Here is a 23,343-nt window from a genome sequence, read left to right as displayed (position 1 = left end):
CAGTTGAGATGGACATCTAGCAGCGGAAAATAACCACTGATTTTTGGAAACTCCTCCATTCCTCCGTTCTATTACGTTGGTTCAAAAAGCTAGCAAGTAGAAAAACAGACCAATATGGAAAAACAAACTGTGATATGACAAAACACTAGCGTTCTAAAGCAAAGCAAGCCAGTGCTGAAGGAGAGGCTTCCAAATAAAAACAGATGGTACTTTTACAGCCTCAATGCACGTCCCTCTTATCTCAGAGTGAGCCTCATCATGTGTCACTTTTTTTTTTTTTTTGTCTTTTTGCCATTTCTTGGGCCACTCCCATGGCATATGGAGGTTCCCAGGCTAGGGGTCCAATTGGAGGTTGTAGCCACCAGCCTACACCAGAGCCACAGCAACGCAGGATCCGAGCCGCGTCTGCCACCTACACCACAGCTCACGGCAACACCGGATCCTTAACCCACTGAGCAAGGGCAGGGACCGAACCCGCAACCTCATGGTTCCTAGTCGGATTCGTTAACCACTGCGCCACGACGGGAACTCCTTTTTTTTTTATTTGCAAGGCTAAAACTAACTTACCCATAACTAAAATCAAAGCACAACTGGAGTTCCCTTTGTGGCACAGCAGAAACGAATCTGACTAGGAACCATGAGGTTGTGGGTTCGATTCTTGGCCTCGCTCAGTGGGTTAAGGATCCAGTGTTGCCGTGAGCTGTGGTGTAGGTTGCAGACCTGGCTCAGATCCCGTGTTGCTGTGGCTCTGGTGTAGGCCGGTGGTTACAGCTCCGATTGGACCCCTAGCCTGGGAACCTCCATATGCCGCAGGAGCGGCCCAAGAAATAGCAAAAAATATATATATATATATGAAAATACATAAGCACATTATTCATTGCAACTTGTTTGTAATTACAAAATATTGGAAACAACCCAATTGTCCATATATAAAAGACTGGTTGAATAAACTCTGGTGTATCCATATAATGGAATAATATGCAACTATTAAAAAAAGAATAAGAAAGAGCTCTATGAAAAGACAACTGCCCTTAGTTTAATAATTTCCATTTCAAAATTCATAGAATATGGAATTGCATGATGACATCCCTTGTTTTTTGAAAATAAATATCATAATAAACGAAATTTGAAGGAATTGAGGTAAGCAAATTCTTAGATAGCCTTAGGGAGGTTATTCTTTGTAGGACAAGAAAAAATACCAAAAAGACAGAAAAAATACAGATTGTAGGAAAACATCAAGAACACAAAATGATTTAGAGAATCATGTAGAAAGTCACCCTCCAAGGTTGACTATAAACCACTTAATAGAATACAAATTCTTAAAACCTTCATGAAAAATGTGCAAACTCAAGGCAATGACAAGAAGCCAGTAAATAAATCCAAAACCTCGGATAGAGAAAATAAATGAAAATAAAAGAAGTAAAACTATTTTCACTGTGTCTGAATACAGAGGAAGGAGGGATTGTAGATTAGATGGAAAATGAAGGAAAGGATTTGGTATGAATTTAGCTATAGGAAGAAAAACTTAGCTTAAGGGGTCAAAAATGATCCTAGGACTTCCCCATGTTTTAAAAGGCGATTATGTTTATTTCTAAGTCTCTGGCGTTCCCGCTGTGGCTGAGTGGGTTAAGAACCCGACAGGATGTCCATGAGGATGCAGGTTCAGTCCCTGGCCTCGCTCAGTGGGTTAAGGAGCTGGCATTGCCACAAGCTATAGTGTAAGCTGAAGATGTAGCTCAGGACAGGTGTTGACATGGCTACAGCATGGGTCGGCAGATGCAGCTCCAACTTGACCCCTAGCCTGGGAACTTCCATATGCCACAGGTGTGGCCATAGAAATTAAAAACAAAAACAAAAACAAACCAAAAAAACTGTAAGTCTCTTAAACTTATTTGACCTTAAATTTTGATAGGAATTGACTTGGTTTTGAATTCAACTAGTACTTAAACAGAAGAAAGAGATCTCGGATCTGGTGTTGTTTAAGATGGCATGAAAAGAAATCTGGAAATATGCCCTTATCTGGTTGTGAAGGAAAAGAATAATAACTTGTATTTCTTCAATACCATGAAATCACCGGCTTCAACACTAAAAAAAGAATAACCAGTTGAAAGAATCTGACCTAACACTTGAGCCAAATGATTTAAGATTTTTATAACCTATTATAAAACTTATTTTATGTACTGCCACAAATCTGGGCTAAGGCTCTGTTTTTCCTTTTCTGCATTATGAAATCCAGTTCTAAAAATAGTCAAGTCCAAAAATAAGGCAAAACCCACAAATTAAGTGTAGCTTTATACATGTACAAGAACCAGGGAAATCTCCACATCTTCGAGGAAAACAGATGTTGGGTTACTTATTCCCACTAAATTCGCTATGTGGGGTCAAACCTCCTTAAATTTTTCATTAATATGGACTATATTATTGTAAGCCTGAATCCATTCTTTAATTCTGGTAAATTTCTCTATCCCAAAGAAATTAATGAGCTCTTCTAATAAATATAAGATTGTAAGCAAAAAGTGTCTGATATTTAAACTCAAGAGCTTGGTATCTATCATGAAAACTAACCGATTAACCGTTTAGAAATGATGGAAATCCTGTGAAATTGGATTGTGATGATCATTATACAACTACAGATGTGATAAATTCATTGAGTAATTTTAAAAAATCAAAAAAAAAAGAAATGGATGTGTGTACATGTAGAATCACTTTGTTGTACAGCAGAAAGTAGCATGACCTTGTAAATCCACTATTTCGCAATAAAACTTTAAAGGGTCTCACTCCCCAAAAAATCAATTAATGAAAAAAAAGCAGTTCACAAAATCTGCAGAAGCCACTGCAGTGCCTCATATTTTCCATAATCCAGTTCATAGAAAGAAGCCATATGGAGAGAGAGAGAGAAACAAACTAACCTACAAAACATGTTACCACTATATTCCTCTAATAGCCCTTTCTGAAGTCTACCCTTCCATTTTTTCTCCCAGACATTTCTCTAAAGATTAATGAGCAGAAAAACAAAACTGGAAAAGGGGCTTTCAAAATGTGTGATTAGTTTATCTCTAAACCAGCGTTCCAGTCCTTGCAGAGTATCTATAAGGTACACAGTGAACATGCTGACGATGGACAAAATATTCTTATTGGAAATTTAAGTGCCTTTTGATCATCATCACTCATCTTTTTCAGACAGAAGTTTTTTCTTGGTTTTTTTTTTTTTTTTTTGTCTTTTTGCCTTTTCGAGGGCTGCTCCCACGGCATATGGAGGTTCCCAGGCTAGGGCTCCAGTCGGAGCTGTAGCTGCCGGCCTACACCACAGCCACAGCAACACCAGATCCGAGCCACATCTGCGACCTATACCACAGCTCACGGCAATGCCGGCTCCTTAACCCACTGAGCAAGGCCAGAGATCTAACCCGCAACCTCATGGTTCCTAGTCCGATTCGTTAACCACTGAGCCACGACAGGAACTCCAGACAGAAGATTAATAAAATATGTCTAAATGAACTTATCCTGTGGCAGAAACTTGAAGAGACTATCTCAGAAGAGTAACAGGTAATAAAATGGTCTGCCATCAATTTAATGATATAATTTTCCTACACTTATTTATCTATCAATCACAAACTGAACGGGAAAGTAAAAATTTTAAAAAAATTGAAATAAAATTTTTGTGAGCTTATTGTCACTCTCCAAAAATATATAAGAAAACCTGATCTCAGCCTCTGAAACTGATTCTTCCACACACCAAGATAACATTCTCAAGAGTGCTCACTGTGGCTCAATGGTTAAGAATGGGATATAGTGTCCATGAGGATGCGGGTTTGATCCCTGGCCTTGCTCAGTGGGTTAAGGATCCAGTTGCCGTGCACTGTGGTGTAGGTCACAGACATGGCTCAGATCCCATGGTATAGGCCGGCAGCTGTAGCTCTGATTCAACCCCTAGCCTGGGAACCTCCATATCCCGAGAGTGTGGCCCCAAAAAGAAAAAAAAAAAAAAAAAAAAAACGGAAACAAAAATCCACTTCAAAATAAATACATCTTCAGTGGGTTCCAAGACTTGCCATTGTATAATGTAGAAATTTATTTTCTCTCCCCTCCATGTTTATTGCTCAAGACTCAGGGTATAGATACTGGTTTAAGTCTCTTCATCTTAATTCATATTCTTCATGATTTCATAAACCTGGATCATATGCTTCAACATTAATTTATGTTTTAAAATCAGAGTAGGAGTTTCTACTGTGGCACAGTGGAAACGAATCCAACTAGGAACCATGAGGTTGCGGGTTCAATCCCTGGTCCCCCTCAGTGGGTTAAGGATCTGGCATTGCCATGAGCTGTGGTGTAGGTTGCACACATGGCTCGGATCCTGCGTTGCTGTGGCTGTGGCATAAGCCGGCAGCTATAGCTCCGACTGGACCCCTAGCCTGGGACCCACTATATGCAGTGGGTGTGGCTCTAAAAAGAAAAAAAATAAATACATAAATAAATAAATGGAAATAAATAAAAATAAAAGTAAAATAAAGTTTCAATTAAAAAAAATCAAAGTTGCTGTACAGTGGGAAAATAAAAAAACAAACAAACAAACAAACAAAATCAAAGATCATTTCTTAGTAAATATTTAAGTCCTTAAACAGTTAATTATCTTAACTCCTTTTTTACCTGTATTTCTAGAAATAGGATAATGAAAAAACTGTACAAAATAATAGGAGATACAGCTCTACCAGAGTTTTGTACCAAGTCAGGTTGCTTTCTCTTTTGTTTCCCAAATTCTTTTTAATGTAACTCAAGGTTCTAAAAGATACCTTGGTACTCTGAATGAGTTAAGCTACTCAGAAGAAAGAAAAAAACTAATTTTGGGGAATTCTCAAATATCTTTTACAATAGATTCTTCTGCTTATAGCCCAAAAGTAACAACTACCATGTGATTATAATTCCTTCTAACTCTGGTCAGTTCAACCAAGAGGCACAAAGTACTTCAAAGCAGCATGAAAAAAAAAAGTTGTTTTTTTTTTTTTTTTTTTTTTGTCTTTTTGTCCTTTTAAGGCCACACCCACAGCACATGGAAGTTCCCCGGCTAGGAGTCCAATTGGAGCTGTAGCTGCCAGCCCACACCACAGCCACAGTAATGCCAGATCTGAGCCGCGTCTACGACCTACACCACAGCTCATGGTAATGCTGGATCCTTAACCCACTGAGCGAGGCCAGGGATTGAACCCACAACCTCATGGTTCCTAGTCATATTCGTTTCTGCTGCACCACAAAGGGAGCTCCCAAAAGAAATCTTCTCAACAGAATCACTTGAAATATAATGTGTTAGCAAAATCTTCTGTGATAAAATCACAAGAAGAAACTGGTTTAAAGGTCATTTTTCAAAAGTAAGAACTTTGTCTTTTTTTTTAGGGCCACACCCATGGCATATGAAGGTTCCCAGTCTAGGAGTCAAATTAGAGCTGCAGCTGCCAGCCTGCACCATAGCCACAGCAACACAGGATTCGAGTCATGTCTATGACCTGCACCATAGCTCACGCAGCTCCGGATCCTTAACCCACTGAGCGAGGCCAGGGATCAAACCTGCATCCTCGTGGACACAAGTCAGGAACTCCCCCAGAATAAGAACATTTTTAATACAAATACATTTAGTGTCAGTAATAATAAAAAGCTCAACAAAAAATAAACTAAAAAATGTAAAATGCTTCCTAAAATGTAAGAATATCACATCCATGTCGAAAATTGTTCCAAAAATAAAAAACAGACTGTAAAAAAATACCAAAGACTAACATAAAGAAATCAATAAAAGAGCAGGATAAAAATGTCTCGGGAGATATCATTACCAAAAAAATACATGATCGAAAATTTCATGCTGTAGGAAAACCAGCTGTAAGTTTGCTTTTTTATCAAACTATACTCAGCATGTACATCCACCAAAATAATCCATTCAAAAATACATAAGAATAAATTTCACCAAGCAGATAGAAAATTTGTATGTTGAAAACTATAAAACATTGCTGAAAAAAAATCAAGGACATAAATAGAAAGACATCTATGTTTACAGAAGGGATCACTTAATAGTACGACGACGATACCACCCAAAATGATCTATAGATTCATTGCAATTTCTATCAAAGGACAATACAGTTAAAACATAGGCAAGGAACCTGAAAAGGCATTTCTCCAACTAAGATATAGAAATGGCCGAAAAGCAGATGAAAAGATGATCAATATCATCGGCCATTTGGGAAATGCAAATCGAAGCCACAACGGGGACTTCCCGTCGTGGCTCAGTGGTTGACGAATCTGACTAGGAACCATGAGGTTGCCGGTTCGATCCCTGCCCTTGCTCAGTGGGTTAAGGATCTGGCATTGCCATGAGCTGTGGTGTAGGTCACAGATGCGGCTCAGATCCCGTGTTGCTGTGGCTGTGGTGTAGGCCTGGCGGCTACAGCTCCAATTAGACCCCTAGCCTGAGAACCTCCATATGCTACAGGAGTGGCCCTAGAAAAAAACGAAAAAAGACCAAAAAAAAAAAAAAAAAAGCCACAGTGGATTATTACTACTTCGGAGCCATTAGGATGGCTATTATTTTAAAAAAAGGTAAGAAAGCAAAATAAAAAAACAAAAACAAACCAAAAAAGAGACAATAGCAAGTGCTGACAGTGATGTAGAGGAAATGGAACCCTCATGTACGGCCAGTGGAAACGGAAAACAGTGTAGCTGCTGTGAAAAATAGTTTAGTAGCTCCTCAGAAAGTTAAAGATAGAACTGAAATATGATTCAGCAATCCCACTCCTTCATACATACCTAAAACAACTGAAAGCAGGGACTCAAACAGACCCTTACATACCCATATTCACAGCAGCATAATTTACAATAGCCAAAAGGTCGAAACAACCCATGTGCATCAACATATGAATAGATAAGCAAAAATACTTTGAGTCATGAAAAGGAATGAGGAAGCTCCCTTCCTGGCTCAACAGTGAACAAAACCAACTAGTATCCATGAGGATGCAGGTTCGATCCCAGGCCTCACTCACTGGGTTAAGGATCTGGCGTTGCCATGAGCTGTGGTGTGGGTCCCAGATGCGGCTCGGATCTGGCATTGCTGTGGCTGTGGTGGAGGCTGGCAGCTGTAGCTTCAATTCAACCCCTAGCCTGGGAAACTCTATATGCCATGAGTGCAGCCCTAAAAAGAAAAGGCAAAATAAATAAATAAATGAAAAGGAATGAAGTTCTGATATATGCTATAACATGGATGACTCCTGAAAATACAATGCTAAGTAAAATAAGTTAGAGACAAAAGGACAAAAAGTGTGTGATTCTAATCACCTGAAGTACCCAGAACAGACAAGTTCATAGGGACAGAAGGTCGTATAGAGGTTACCAGCGTCTATAGGTAGGGAGCGATGGGAAGTTATTATTTAAGGGGTGTAGAGGTTCTACTGGGGATGGCAAAAGAGTTCTAGAAATAGACAGTGGTGGTGGTTACCCAACATTGTGACTCTACTTCATGCCAGTGAACTGTACACTTAAAAATGGTTAAAATGGAGTTCCCATCGTGACACAGCAGAAAGGAATCCGACTAGTATCCATGAGGGCGCAGGGTGGATCCCTGGCCTCGCTCAGTGGGTTAGGGATTCAGTGTGGCCGTGAGCTGTGGTGTAGGTCGCAGATGCGGCCTGGATCCTGCGTTGCTGTGGCTGTGGTGGAAGCCGGCAGCTACAGCTCCGACTGGACCCCTAGCCTGGGAACCTCCACATGCCTCAGATGCTGCCCTAAAAAGACAAAAAAAAAAAAAAAAAAAAAAAAAGGAAACTGTTGCAATGGTAAATTTCATGTTATGTATATTTTACCATAATAAAAAAATAATAATATACTTGGTGAATATGTAATGATCTCCTACTGCTGCTGAAACCCATGTAGTTTAGATTTTCACACTATTAATAAATGTACCGTGTGCGTGTGTACACATGCATGTAAAATGGATCTCTCTTGAAAAATAGCCCCTGGAATGTTAAGCACAGCAGATATCCTAGAACATGCTTTCAAAAACTCCAAATAATTATAATTGCGCTCCAATTTGATAGCTGTTTCAGTTATTTATTTATCTACATTGAAATTAACAGGTATCACTTAAGGAAGAAAGTGACAAATTCTACTGATGGTCCAAAATTATATGTTTATAACCCAAGTGCTAAAAATGAGTATCTGGAGTTCCCTGGTGGCCTAGTGGTTAAGGATCTGGCATTGTCACTGCTGTAGGTCAGGTGGATTCCTGGCCTGGGAACTTCTGCATACCATGCGCACAGCCAAAAAAATTTTTTTTTAATTTAAAATATAAAAACGAAGAGTTCCTATTGTGCTGCAGAGGAAATAAATCCGACTAGTATCCATGCGGGTTTGATCTCTGGCCTCACTCAGTGGGTCAGGGATCCAGCATTGCCGTGCACTGTGGTGTAGGTTGCAGATGCGGCTCGGATCCCAAGTTGCTATGGCTCTGGTGTAAGCCAGCAGCTGTAGCTCTGATTCGACCCCTAGCCTGGGAACTTCCATATACCACAGGTGTGGCTCTAAAAAAGCAATAAATAAATAAATACATACATAAGTAAATATGAATACCTTACCTGATAGAGCATGATAGGCTCTATATTATATCCTAAGGTATCTGCAAAGTTCTTAGCGACGACAGTTTTTCCACAACCCTGCAATTACAAATGGAAACACAATCATTTAAGGACTAAGTCAAAACAACCCAAAGTCAGGAAACAACTTTTCAGCGAGGCCGCCATTCTTACTTTTCCTCCAATTAAACACATGTCCTTAACCATATGCGACTGCATCATTTCAGCCAGTAGTTGTTTATGGCTCAAAGTCTGTATAAAATGGTCTGATGCACAAGGTTGACTGAATGGCCTGGTCCCAGCCGGTACCTGTAATTAAAGAGAGGTAAATACAATATGCATGTGTTTTTCTCCAAATATTAGCAAATCAAAGCATATAATTGCCATCTAAAAGCTCCTATTGGAGTTCGCATTGCGGATCAGCGGAAACAAAGCTGACTAGTATCCATGAAGACACCGATTTGATCCCTGGCCCTAAGGATCCGGTGTTGGGTGCGCTGTGGTTTAGGTCACAGAGGCAGCTCAGATCTGGGGTTGCTGTGGCTGTGGTGTAGGCCGGCTGCTGTAGCTCTGATTCGACACCTAAGCCTGGAAACCCCCATGTGCCATGAGTGCAACCCTAAAAAAAGACAAACAACCAACAAACAAAAAAAAGTAAAAGACCCTACTAATTTCCTAACTCAGTTCTATACTGTTTTTGATTTTTCAATGGAGCTGCAATTACTGTTTCATTCACAGATCTGATGGTCCATTTTTTTTTTTTTTTTTTTTTTTTTGTCTTTTGTTGTTGTTGCTATTTCTTGGGCCGCTCCCGCGGCATATGGAGGTTCCCAGGCTAGGGGTTGAATCGGAGCTGTAGCCACCGGCCTACGCCAGAGCCACAGCAATGCGGGATCCGAGCCGCGTCTGCAACCTACACCACAGCTCACGGCAACACCGGATCGTTAACCCACTGAGCAAGGGCAGGGACCGAACCCGCAACCTCATGGTTCCTAGTCGGATTCGTTAACCACTGCGCCACGACGGGAACTCCTGATGGTCCATTATGATCAAACTTCCCAATCAATCTTCCCTCTAAAATGAAAGCACCTTGCTGGCAGACATTTTCATGAGAATCAAGTCATTTCCATGCTATTTATAACTTTCTTAACAATGTCACTACTTGAGAAGGAAGGTCTGGGTACAAATTTCAGTGGTGAGTACAATTTTTAAAAGCGGTCCCCTGGGATTCTCCACAAACATCAAGGACCTCCTGCTTTCTCAACTGTCCACAAATCTTTTCCCACTCTTATTTTAAGTGACCACTCAGAGCATCTGTTCTTAAAATCTCCTCCTGTCCTCACACCTACTTCTTTTTATTTGCTATCTCCTCCTTATTAAAGTCTCCTAGGAACCCTATGATGGGAGGATTTTCCTGCCCTGCTGAGGACTCTGGACTTGCTCATACTGCGCACAACATGAACCCTAAAGAATGATAAGTTTGGATGTGACAAGATCAGATTTACTTTAAGAAAGATCATCCTGCTGGTAACAGAGAAGGCTAACTTTTTTTTTTGCTTTTCAGGGCCACACTCAAGGCATATGCTGGTTCCCAGGCTAGGGGTCGAATGGGAGCTGTGGCCGCAGACATGCGCCACAGCTGCAGCAATGCAGGATCGGAGCCAAGTCTGCAACCTACACCACAGCTCACGGCAATGCCGGATCCTTTAATCCACTGACTGAGGCCAGGGATCGAACCCGCAGCCTCATGGATCCTAGTCGGGTTTGTGACCACTGAGCCACAACAGGAACTCCAGAGAAGGCTAACTTAAAGGAATGGGAAGCAGTGACGATAGAAAGCCCTCATCAATGGGAGGCAAAGAATGAAAGCCTGCTTACATCTCATGCCTCTGGATAGTCTGTTCAAGGTGCCTGATATGTCCTATCACCTTTCCCGCTTCTGGGCTGCTGGAAAATTCCTGTTTCATAGACTTATCACAAGCCCCCCCTCCTCTCTGACATTTTCTCTACTCCTTTTCCTGACTCCTGGTATCACTTCCTTCTCTATAAGCCAGAGGCATTCCAATGCAATTCTTAATTATCTCCCTCTATCCTAGACCATCAGCTCTGAGGTCCTTCATCTGAGGGAGACAGAAGAGTATCGTGGACAGTACGCCATCGAGAAGTCCCAGCTGTGCCATGTTATTAGCTGGTGGCCCTGCGTGAATTGATGACTCTCTGCATATCTGTTTTCTTTTTTTTTTTTTTTTTTTGGCTTTTTGCTATTTCTTTGGGCCACTCCTGTGGCATATGGAGATTCCCAGGCTAGGGGTCTAATCGGAGCTGTAGCCGCCGGCCTATGCCAGAGCCACAGCAACGTGGGATCCGAGCCACGTCTGCAACCTACACCACAGCTCACAGCAACGCCGGATTGTTAACCCACTGAGCAGGGGCAGGGATCGAACCCGCAACCTCATGGTTCCTAATCGGATTCGTTAACCACTGCACCACGACGGGAACTCCTGCATATCTGTTTTCTAATCCATGAAAATCCATAATAAAGGTTATCTCCGGGGTTCCTGGGGGGTCTAAATGGCATATCTAAAGAGACAAATACAGTTAACTAGGACACTGTAGGCCTGGCTCACAGTAAACATAACCAGTGTTTTGTTCGATGCATGAGGCAATACGGTAATATCAATAAATATTAAATAATATCATATTAAAACAAACAAAACACCTGTCATGAAAGTTCGCTCTGTCCTAACATAAGAAGACAAGCATTTCTTTCAAACATTCAGTTACAATTTAGGTAGGTCAGCATTGTGGAAGCTGTATTTTCTGGTGTTAGTTTCCTATCACCTCTTGGGGTAGTTAGGAAGATAATGTGAGAAAAAGACCGTATATCTATCTATCTGTCTATCTATCTATCTACACATATATATGACTGGGTCACGTTGCTGTACAGCAGAAATTGATGGAACAACTTTAAATCAACTATAATTTTTAAAAAGTGCATTCATTAGTTGCGAAAACATTTTTGTAAACAGTGACTATTTCATTTTCATTATAAGATTTTTATTTTTTCTACCATAGTTAATTTACAATGTTCTGTCAATTTCTGCTGTACAGCAATATGACCCAGTCCTGTGTGTGTGTGTGCGTGTGTGTGTATCAAATTCTTTTTCTCATATTTTCCTCCAACACGTTCCATTACAACAGTGATCATTTCTTACCAAGGACTCCGACCACAAAATACTTTCATTAATAAGCACTGTATTTGATTTCCCCTGAGGCTAACTTTGGTTTTTGAGAAAAAGCTATCCCGATGGGTCTCCTGAACTTTCCCAGTGTGCAAACATACAGGAATCTGGATACATAGATATACAGATGCCAGGAATATAGATGCGAGGCTAGGGAACCGAAGGAGACTGATGAAGGGATCATAAACCCAATTTAGCAAAAGGCACATCTTAGAAAGTGCAAACCTTGATGCATTCATTACCTTAATGGTCACCTCTTTTCCTGCAATCCGGAGGGTCACCGAAGCTTGGAAGCCCTGGTTTTCAGGCATCCTCTCTACTCTCACAACCTCTTCAGGAAGCACAGAACTTCTTGAATCTTGGAGTTCAAAGCGCTGTAGAATTACAAGACAAACATGTCACTTTCTTTTTTTTTTTTTTCTTTTTTTTTATTTTCCCACTGTACAGCAAGGGGGTCAGGTTATCCTTAGATGTATACATTGCGGTTACAGTGTTTTCACTTTCTTTTTATTTTAATATTGATGTTGGATATCTGGAAGGGTCCATCTTTTTTTTTTTTGGCTGGGCACACGGCATGTGGAAGTTCCCAGGCTGGGGACTGAAGCCATGCCACAGCAGCAACTCGAGCTGCTGCAGTGACAATGCCGGATCCTTAACCCGCTGCACCATAAGGGAACTCCTGGAAGGTTCCATCTTAATTAGAACGGAAACTCACGCTATGTTACAAAAATAAAGGGAAAAAGATTAATGAGAAAAGTTTTCCCTATTTTTACAGATACCATTCTACTTAAGTCAATTACCAAAGGTGAGAGGAAAGCAGTTCCTAAAATTTACTTAATGCCAAGGAATGGAATCAGTGAATTCCTGAGCTGGTAGAAATGTACAGCCTACAGTTCTTGATAATCAAAGCTTCCAATTTCCTAGAAAAGGATGATTGATGAGACGCTTGAAAACATGCTAAGGCAAAACAAGGCCTATATATCAGTTGATTGATTGATGGATGGATCTTTTTAGGGCCTCACCCTCGGTACATGGAGGTTCCCAAGCTAGGGTTCAAATCGGAGCTGTAGCTGCTGGCCTGCACCACAACCACAGCAACACGGGATCTGAGTGACAGACACCATAGCTCACAGCAATGCCAGATCCTTAACCCACTGAGAGAGGCCAGAGGTCAAACCTTCTTCCTCATGGATCCTAGCCAGATTCAATTCTGCTGAGCCATGACGGGAACGCCTCAGTTGATTTCTTAAATCAACTAAAGTTAAGAGCAACCTGAAATTCATAAAAATAGAACTTCCTGGACACCATTCTGCTGACTGCCTGTGTGGTTAGTTTAACTGATTACAATAAAGTATAACGATCAATCTTCCACAGTATCTGGCACAGTGCCTTCTACAATGCAGGTTTCTCAATATTTATCAAGCTGGGTTTAAAAGCCCAAGACTATTGATTCTTTTTCCATGTAGGCCAACGATCAATGTTCTAACACTAGGTTACACCCCCTCATCCCAGCTGGTTATATAAAAAATACACACAGAGAATACAAAGAAGTAAATGCAAAAAGAGGATACTAATGAAAATTAATTAAATCCTATGCCCTAACAGCGGCATGGTCCATATGTAAAGATTAATTCATTTTTAGTATTAAACAGGCAGAAATTATTCCCCCCAAATCCTACAATACTTTTAGAACCTTATCACTCTAGTCAAAGAGCCGGAACTCAAAGAAAGAACACATCACCACTCATTCAACAGAAGGACTCAGTTCCAGAAAATACATTTTGGGTAAGAAGAGTATCTTCAACTTCAACATCCCAACTGCCCAGTTCCCGTCTTCATTTTGGTATCTTAAGCGCTCGAGACAATCACTCATTTCCCCAAACCTAAGAAAAAAAATGCTTATTTGTGCTACCATAAAAAATGTAACAATTTGGATATGCAAACTTCCACAGCATCCCACAAGTTGGTAGGAATTACTTACATGTTGTAGACAAATAATGATTGACGCCTTAATTTTATGCAAAAAAAAAAAAAAAAGGTACACCTGTATTTCAAGGGAGATTCAACAGGAAAGAAGTAAGGCCAGAGCCAAGTAATTAAATTCAGGAGAATATAGAACCGAGACCCACTAAATTTTAAGAAAATATATCTAAGAGTAAAGGTATGCTTTTACTCCAGCTACAGCAATGACAGTTTAATCTGACATACAGTCGATGTCAGAGCACAGAGCACTTACATTCCAGAAATGAAAACTCATGCCTTGAACCACTTGCTCTATGGGTGATGTCCTTATAAATAATTCAGACTAAAATATTCCGGTAGAATAAAAATAGTAGGCTAGGATACACTAAAATCGTACAAGAACTCAAGCTGTAAGGTGAGTTACTATTTGCTGGCACAGGAAATTCAAGGCCTGTTCATCCAAAAAAGGAAACTGAAGAGTAAAATAGACAATATAATGCGTACAGGCTACAGGATAGCCAAAGGAGAAAATCAACGTTTATTCACCTTACCATTTCATACTAATGGCTATTTCCTAGGACTTCTTAAATTTTTATTAAACAGGACTAACATCTTTCTGGATCCACTTTCTTTGGGTAACTAATAATTACATTATTTGACCTGTGACGTATAATCACATAAAAGGACATCTCAGTCACATGGGGGCTGGTCCCCAAGGCCTCCATGGTCACCCTCTCAATTCCCAATCCTGTCCCACCAAGTTATTCATTTTCTTCATCCCTTTTTCTAGGCTGTTGAGCACAAAGAAAGAGCAATTCTCCATACCATACTATCTGGCTACTGAACAAACATGTGGCCCCAGGCCCTGCTGGGCTCTTTTCCCAAAGCCCCTGAGCTACTACAACAAACCATTACCCCTGTCCTTGGGAGCAACCCAAGCCCACCCTACCCCCCCATTTCAGCAAGCAATCTAGCCACCTCCCCCAGCTTCAGCAGAGCCTCCAGGCACATACTCCTTCATGCCTCACTAGCATGAAAGCCTCATTGAGGGCAATAGCAAAACGGTTCACTCTACACCCCCAGAACCAAGTCATGCATGGGGCATCGTCAAGGGTCAAAAAAGTTTCGTTCAATGACTAAATAAAATTCTTTTCCCTTCATCCTCAAAATCAGCTATATTTTCATCAGTCCTTCCTTCTTTTCCCACTGTCAAAATAGAAAGGCTTTCTGCTCTACTGTCAGGAGTGGATGGAAAGCCACTAGAGGTCTACTTTCTTCATCTCAGAACATGGGTTTTTCCATCACTCCAGATCAGGCACAGTGGTGCTCTGGAGATGTCTTTTCCTGCTTCCTCCAGGCCATATTCCCATAAAGAGTTTCCACGTACTCCACAGACGTTTGTCGCTCCTTCCTATCAAGATGCTTGCCTCTCCCATTCCGGGAATCAAACAAAGAGCCATCTCTGGATGCCACACAATCCGTGAGTGACCTATCATTGTTTTGTTTCTACCACAACAGATTTATTTTACATACAGTATATAATCACTGCTTCAGCTTTCTCATCACTAATTTACTAGTTGGCCCACAGATTTCCGACAGACAGCCCCACCACTCTACTAGCACTGCTCCTGGTAAGACCGCCAACAATATCCTAACTGCGAAATTAAATAGCTTAGTTTTCCTCCTGTTTCCCTGTTTGCTCCTTCTCGGTCTCTGTGGGGTCTCTGTGGTAGGTTCGTCATTTTCCTGACCAGTACCCATGAAGGTACCTCGGCAGTGGATCTTTATATTTTCAAATAATCTCATCTAGTTTCATGCATCTATATGTGCATCACTCCCAGTTTTCTCTGTCCAGTTCAGAACTCTCGCCTAAACTCCCAACGCGTACATAGACCTGCCTTTCTACACGGAGAGCTAAGAGGCATTTCACACTAAACATGCACAAAACTTAGGTCTTGATCTTCCTCTCATAGTCTCTATTCTATTCTTTCTTTTTTTTTTTTGGTCTTTTTGCCATTTTCTTAGTCCGCTCCCTCGGCACATGGAGGTTCCCAGGCTAGGGGTCCAATCGGAGCTGTAGCCACCGGCCTATGCCAGAGCCACAGCAATGTGGGAACCGAGCTGCATCTGCGACCTACACCACAGCTCATGGCAATGCCGGATCCTTCACCCACTGAGCAAGGCCAGGGATCGAACCCGCAACCTCATGGTTCCTAGTCGGATTCGTTAACCACTGAGCCACTACGGGAACTCCATCTATTCTATCTTCATTATTCCAAAAAGCTTGACATCACCCTTGCATCTGTCTCAACTCTATTTCCACTCTTTCAGCAAATCATAGTGACTCTGCCTTCAAACTACAACTCAAATCCAATCACTTCTGACAAGCTCACGGCACAATCTCTCAATGAGATTACCATTCCAGGCTACTAACTAGTTTTCCCCTGCTTTCACCTTTACCCTCCAAAGCCTACTCCCTCATCTGCAACTAGAGTAAGCCTGTTAAAATGTTCGGTCACAGAAGACATTCTGCTCAAAACCTCCTAATGATGTTCCATCTCATTCAGACTGACAGCAGAAGTCCTTCCGGGGGCTTATAAGGTCCTGCATGATCAGACCTCCTGTACCTTCTGACTTCATCAACGCCTCACCTCCCCTTCACTTCGTCTGCCCCATCGTCCTGTCCTTTGCAGTTGCTAGGATGCCCCAGGTGCGCCCTGCCTTAGGGCTTACTCCTTCAGTGTCAAATGCTCTCCGCCAAAGCACTTGCTTTTCCTCCTTCAGATCTTTATTCAAATGTCTTCTCTGAGAGCATCCCTTCCTCAACTGACATACTACATATTTTACTGATTTACTTGCTTGCTTGGTTGATGATTGCCCTTCTCGAAAAAACATGCTTCGTGAAGACAGGGACTTTTGGTCTTTTTTTTTTTTTCTTTTTTTTCTTTTTAGGGCTGCACTCATGGCATATGGAGGGTCCCAGGCTAGGGGTCAAATCGGAGTGACAGCTGCCGACCTGGGCCAGAGCCACAGCAACGCCAGATCCGAGCCTCGACTTCCACCTACACCACAGCTCACGTCTACGCTGGATCTTTAACCCACAGAGCGAGGCCAGGGATCGAACCCACGACCTCATGGTTCCTAGGCAGATTTGTTTCCGCTGAGCCACGACAGGAACTCCGAGAGCACGTCCTTTAAGAGAGCCTTAATTAAAAGCTAGGAGTGATTTTATGACTTGAGAAACATGTTCTAGAGCATGAATATCACATGATAGCACCACCAGGGGGACGAAAGACATCCCAGCCATTTTTATAGCTTGTTTAGAGAAAAGAAAAACATTCTGAATTTCGGTAATAATTTTTCCTTACAATAGTCTAATTAAGTGATTACACTACAATCCAAACATATTTATTTATTTACTTATTTATTTTGCTTTTTAGGGTCGCACCTGTGGCATATGAAAATTCCTAGGCGAGGGGCTGAATCGAATCAGAGCTACAGCTGCCAGCCTACACCACGGCCACAGAAACGCGGGATCCAAATTGTGTCTGCAACCTACACCCCAGCTCAGGGCTACGCCGGATCCCCAGCCCACTGAGCGAGGCCAGGGATCAAACCTGCATCCTCATGGATACTAGTGGGGTTTGTTTCCACTGTGCCACTATAGGAACTCCTGAATGGATATCTAATTCAAATGTAACTATCCATTAGTTTATGTAAGAAACGAGGTCAGGAAATAATTATCATTTATCAAGAAAAAAAATATTGTATGTATATATGTACCTTCTTGGTTTGCTGCTGTAATAAATATCTCTATTCTTTAACTCAACATTTTCCCCAAATTCAACAATATTTCCTTAATTTTCACCTCTTTTAATTCAAAATTATTTGAGGATATATAAAATTCTTTTCCTCTGTGAAATGAGCTTGAAAACACAGAGAAACTTAGAATAACGAACAGGCCACAGAGCGCCACAGAGCAAATCACAAAAAACTTGCAATTATTGGTAGATGGTTCCACTTTTAAGGACAGAGATTTAATATTCTAATCTGGTTGTATGCATAAGCGTGTTATGATCTTACAAAAAGGAGTTTCTTCATTAGATGCAGACAAGTGAATTTCAACCACCTCTCCTTCCAACTCTCTACTGAGGTGTTAAGCTCTTCACAAAATTAAGGCAAAGAAAGACAATTGCCTTTTTATTCCTATATGAGTAACAAAATTCCCTTTTTCCTTCCTTTCAAACGTTACAATCAGATGTGAAATAATTTCTTTTGTAAAATGGATCCTCAATCAGTGTTCTATGTTCCCCTTAATTATAAAGGTCAAATAAGGGCTAAACAAAACGAAGCAGCATGGATTACTTTCTTTAGATAACTCAACTCTTTAAAGGTAGTCTATAGCTTTATAGAATTGGTATGACTAATTTTGCAATTAGGGACCAGAAACACATCAACGTGTTTTCTTTGTAAAAATGAAGACCTTTGGCCCTAATGGACTTTACCTAGACACTGAATCCTTCCCTTGGTTGTGTCACCAAATAAAAAAAAAAAAAAATCCCTTTACAGTACTTCATTTGATCAGAACGGTGACATTTTCACTTACCCCAGTTACTCTTGCTCTCGGGGCTTTGTGCTGATGGTCATCTAAGGAGCCCGTCTGGAATCGCAGCCTTTTTTCTTAAACGCTAGGTGCTCTGTCTCAAAGGCCAATACCAACTTAGCTCAGATGTTAATTAAATCAAAGACGAGCTCTAGTTCTCTTTTTCAGAGCCTGGAATAAACCTTCCAGGGAACTACACAATCAGAATGCTAATGACCTGACGTCTTGAACCTATGAATTCATTTCACTTCCAAATGGTGCTTCATTATCCCCCTAATATCCTTTCACCTCCTCCTGCTGCCCCTCTTCCTCACCTCCCCCCACAGCAAATCTTTTTTTCCCTTTTATCAGTGGCTGCTATTTCACTATCTCCAGTCCTGCTTTTTTTTTTTTTTTTTTTTTTTGGTCTTTTCTCTTTTTAGGGCCACACCTGTGGCATATGGAAGTTCCCAGACTAGGGGTCAAATCAGAGCTGTAGCTGCCAGCCACAGCCACAGCCACAGCCATGCCAGATCCGAGCCACGTCTGTGACCTATACCACAGCTCAAGGTAATGCTGGATCCTTAACCCCACGGAGCGAGGCCAGGGATCGAACCTGCAACCTCATGGTTCCTGGTCGGTTTCGTTTCTGTTGTGCCACGACGGCAACTCCCTTAGCCCTGCTTCTGTTCTCTGCTGTCTCTTTCTTTTGCCTCTTTATAGACCATCATTTCCCCCTTGCTTCATTATGTGGGTTTTTTTTTTAATTTGGATTTTGTCCCTAACTATACTTTTTAGTATCTATAAGGAACAGCTTTTTGTTTATTTTGTTACTATTATTATTGGCATCACCAATCAATGAAAATGTTGTTTCTTGGGCTAGCAGACATGTGAAATAAAATCTTACTGAAGTAGTTAGATCCCACTGTCCCATCCTTCTGAGCCCTTCTCACTATTCCTAACTGTATAGACAGTACTTCTGCACTCCCAAAGACCCTGCGTTGATTTTGAGATGAGAGAGAAACAAACAACATTCCATATGCCAAATTCTGGCCTCCAGAAAGGGACAGGCCTATACCTCTGACCACAACAGCTTAGTGAAATCTCCTTAGAAATCTGCACCTTGAACCAAACTGTGTAAGAAAAACAAAAGCTGTCTTTCCTAAAAAGGAACTATCTGGGATTAGTTAATGAAACTCTGCAACAGTTAACACTTAAAAATATATAGTTATAAGATACCATATAGTGCGACTGGCCTTTAGAAAACACTACCATTGAGTTTCTATCATGGCTCAGTGGAAAGGAATCTGACTGGCATCCATGAGGACAAAGGTTTGATCTCTGCCCTCTCTCAGTGGGTTAAGGATCTGGCGTTGCTGTGAGCTGTGGTGTGGGTCGCAGACACAGCTCAGATCTAGTGTTGCTGTGGCTGTGGTGTAGGACGGCAGCTGCAGCTCCAACTGGGCCCCTAGCCTGGGAACTTCCATATGCCACAGGTGCAGCCCTAAAAAGACAAAAAGAAAAAAGAAAAAACAAACAAAAAACTACCATTAACTATGCAAGTGAGGAAATTAAGTTCCATGTATTATATACCATACATGACCAAAAACTGAGAATTTTGTTAAATGATAGCTCTGTAATAGCAATTTCCAGTTTCATATAAAATGCTTGCTTTTCAAGTTAATAATTTAAGTCACAGGCAGATAAGATTTAACTTAGTGTTATATTAGACATTTGCATTTAAAATCTTTTTATTTTGAAATGAGTTATAGTGGATATTCCCTTTTTAAAATTTATCTGGAAATAATTTCAAACTTGTGGGATAGTTGCAGGACACAACTGTACAAAGAACTTTTATTTCACCTTCACCCAGATTTCAATGGGTAACATTTTAGCACCTATGCCCCTCCCCCCACATGCATGCACGCATTGTCATAGGGCTTTTTCTGGACCAACTGAAAAAAAGCTGCAGATATCATGCCCCATAACCCTAAACATCTCGGTTCCTAGTTCCTGAAAACACGAATTCTGGGCAATATAATCACTGTATAAGCTTAGAAATCAGAAGGTCACCCTAATGGAACACGACAACCCCACCCACACACCCTATTCAAGTTTAACCAGCTGAGCCCACAATATCACTCTTTGCTATCTGGTCCAGGATCCGGCACAGGAACACATGTTGCATTAGCTATCCTATCTCTTCATCTCTTTCAATCTGAAAGCGTTCCTTTCCTAGGTTTTTCTCTGTCATCACGTCCTGGACAGTTCTAAAGAATACAGGTCTTTCACTCTGTAAGATGGCCCTTGGTCTACACAATATTTCCTCGTGGCCAACGTCACACCATGTGTTCTTAGCCAGAATCCCCAGAAGTGATGCTGAGCCCTCCCGGTGCAACACTTGGGAGGCACAGGCTGTCAGGTGGACCCAGCTGGTCAAGCTGGTGTTTACTATAAAAACACCATTTTCCTGCTTTGTAGATAATTGGGGGGTGGGGGGGGGAGAGGGAATATTATTGGTTCCACCAATATCCTGTTCCTCATGGAACCTCCACCTCCCGGCTCCTTTGATGACTCCTGTGTAAACCGACCACCACTCTGAGGGTAGCAAAATGGTGATTTTTCTATTTCTCGAATTCCTTCTGCATTTACTAGAATTCCACACTAAGGAAGAGCGTTTGCGTCTCCCTCCCATGTACTTATTTATTCATTTCTATCAATATGGACTTACGGATCCCTATTTTATGCAGTGGGTTATAACTAATTACGATCATTATTTATTTTGATGCTAAAACGGTCCCAGATTGAGACCAGTGGGAGGCACGTGAAGCTGGCTTCTCTGTCATGCTGACATGTCAACATCATTTGCGGAACGTTTTCTTAGTTTTTGGCGCAGGAAGATGGCCCAGGCTCATCGTGTACTTTCCTTGCTCCAAGCCTTGAATCAGCCCTACTTCCAAGGATAATTTGTTCCTTTTAGGGAAGCAGGGTATTTAGAAACCAGTATCTCAGCACGTAGCATGAGCATCGCCATGGGAGTGCCACAGTGACCCTCTCAAGTGCCAGAGCTAGAAAATATGCATATGTAAGGACACACACACACACACACACACACACACAATCTACACCTATTACTACAGGTTTATATTTATTGACAAAACCCGAGTGCGTATCAATTTCTCCAATTCTAATTAAACCCCTGAGGGTTCTTTCTTTCCTTCCCCCCTTTCTAGGTTTACAAATTTCTTCTCGAACAGTGAGAAGCAGAGCGCTCAGCCTCAATACATCCACTCATTTGCCCAACTGGCTTACTTAGTCCCTCACTGTAACCCAGCTCCCAACCCCACCAACCACCTCCAGGTTTAATCCCCATCGCTGGAAGGGGATGTCCATGCCTCCAAGGCCTGGAAAAGAAGAGTCGACAAGACAAGGGAAAGAAAGAAAGCTGGAGAGAGAAAAGTAGGAAAGAAGGGTAAGCGAAAGATGAGAAGAAGGGACAAGAAGAGAAAATGGGAAAAATAAAGCAAGAAAGTGAAGCAGATGCTTACTTTTTTTTTTTTAACTTTTTTATCTTTCATTTCTTTATTTTTTCTACTGTCCATCTTGGTGACCCAGTTACACATACATGTATACATTCTTTTTTCTCACATGATCATGCTCCAGAGACTTACTTTTTTTTGGGGGGGGGGTTTCTTTTCTATTTTATTTTTGTTAATGCATCAGGACAAACAAATGAACCTTGATCTTTATTTCAAAGACTATTAAAAATTTGTGTGTATATCGGAGTTCCCGCCGTGGCACAGTGGTTAACAAATCCGACTAGGAACCATGATGTTACGGGTTCAATCCCTGCCCTTGCTCAGTGGGTTAAGGATCCGGCATTGCCGTGGGCTGTGGTGTGGGTCACAGACGAGGCTCGGATCCCGTGTTGCTGTGGCTATGGTGTAGGCCAGCGGCTACAGCTCCGATTTGACCCCTAGCCTGGGAGATCCATATGCCGCAGGAGCGGCCCAAGAAATGGCAAAAAGCCAAAAAAAAAAAAAAAAAAAAAAAGTGTGTGTATTTACATATCACGCCAGATACTTACTTTTAAAACACCTTCCACAGCCATCTTCCCTTCAGGTCCTAGTAAAATTCCGTAGGGGTAAAGCCACTGGATTGCATGTTTGATTGACATCATAGGAAAGGAATCCTATTTAGGGGGAAAAGATATATAGGAATGAAGAACCTCTAAAATAGTCACAGAGAGTTTAGGTGAAATGAACATCTGACATCGACATTTCTTTATAAACAATAACTAACAGGTTTCTCCTTTTTTCCAGAAGTCTTACAAAAGCCAATATTCGCTGTTCCCCCTTCTCTTCCTGCTCCACACCCTCTCCCTTGGTAAATGCATTCACTTCCCTCTTTGAGCTGCGGTGTAGGTGTGGATGGCTCCATGTCTCCATCTCTGGTCCTGCTCTCTTTCTTCTGCTCTAGACTTAAACTCTCAATTGCCTATTAGCTATGACTCCATGGATGCCCCATAGACTCCCATTCAGCATGTCTGCAACGACACATCTGAACACAGTTCCCTGACCGACTCATCCTCACGTACCATCATTTTTCCCTTATTTTTCATCTGAGTTGATCTCACTCACATACACCTAGCTTTGCGGTGATAACTACAAAGTTAGAAAGTGTTCATTATTCTCAAATTCTTCCCCCTAGTTGCTTCCCCAATTCTGTTCACCCTACCTTAAAAGGTCTATTAATAAGGCCAATGAGGAAAAGGTCAATGCCTTTATAGAATTATTCTTAACATGCTGAGGGGGGTGAAAACTGAGTTCTGGTAATGCAGAAGCATGTCCTGATTCTCAGAAGTTGGATACTCAAGTACTTCAGCATACCGATGACAGCTTACTTTCAAAATCATTCAGGGGAAAAAAAAAAAGAGAGAGAGAGAAAGCAC

The 23,343-nt window shown here is 41.4% G+C and overlaps 1 protein-coding gene across 2 annotated transcripts in view; it reads right to left on the bottom strand.

The window, feature by feature from the left end:
* Window positions 1-23,343, bottom strand: part of VWA8 (von Willebrand factor A domain containing 8) — a 545,205-nt gene that overhangs the window by 449,706 nt on the left and 72,156 nt on the right. For both annotated transcript variants that reach the window (XR_014819568.1, XM_021065625.2), the window contains exons 9-12: window positions 22,480-22,584; window positions 12,091-12,222; window positions 8,781-8,915; window positions 8,610-8,687 (exon numbers count right to left, since the gene is read on the bottom strand). Coding sequence is in view for 1 of the 2 variants with exons in the window: in XM_021065625.2 (XP_020921284.2) it covers window positions 8,610-8,687; window positions 8,781-8,915; window positions 12,091-12,222; window positions 22,480-22,584 (450 nt within the window). In the remaining variant the exon portion in view is untranslated. The remainder of the gene's footprint in view (window positions 1-8,609; window positions 8,688-8,780; window positions 8,916-12,090; window positions 12,223-22,479; window positions 22,585-23,343) is intronic.

This window comes from Sus scrofa, chromosome 11 (genome assembly GCF_054392235.1).
Source record: "Sus scrofa isolate SSC_HxYL_T2T_F1_AM1 chromosome 11, Sscrofa_HxYL_maternal_Yorkshire_Landrace_v2.0, whole genome shotgun sequence".
Lineage (NCBI taxonomy): Eukaryota > Metazoa > Chordata > Mammalia > Artiodactyla > Suidae > Sus > Sus scrofa.
The sequence above is the reverse complement of the archived record's forward strand: the minus strand, read 5'-3'. Positions and strand labels throughout refer to the sequence as shown.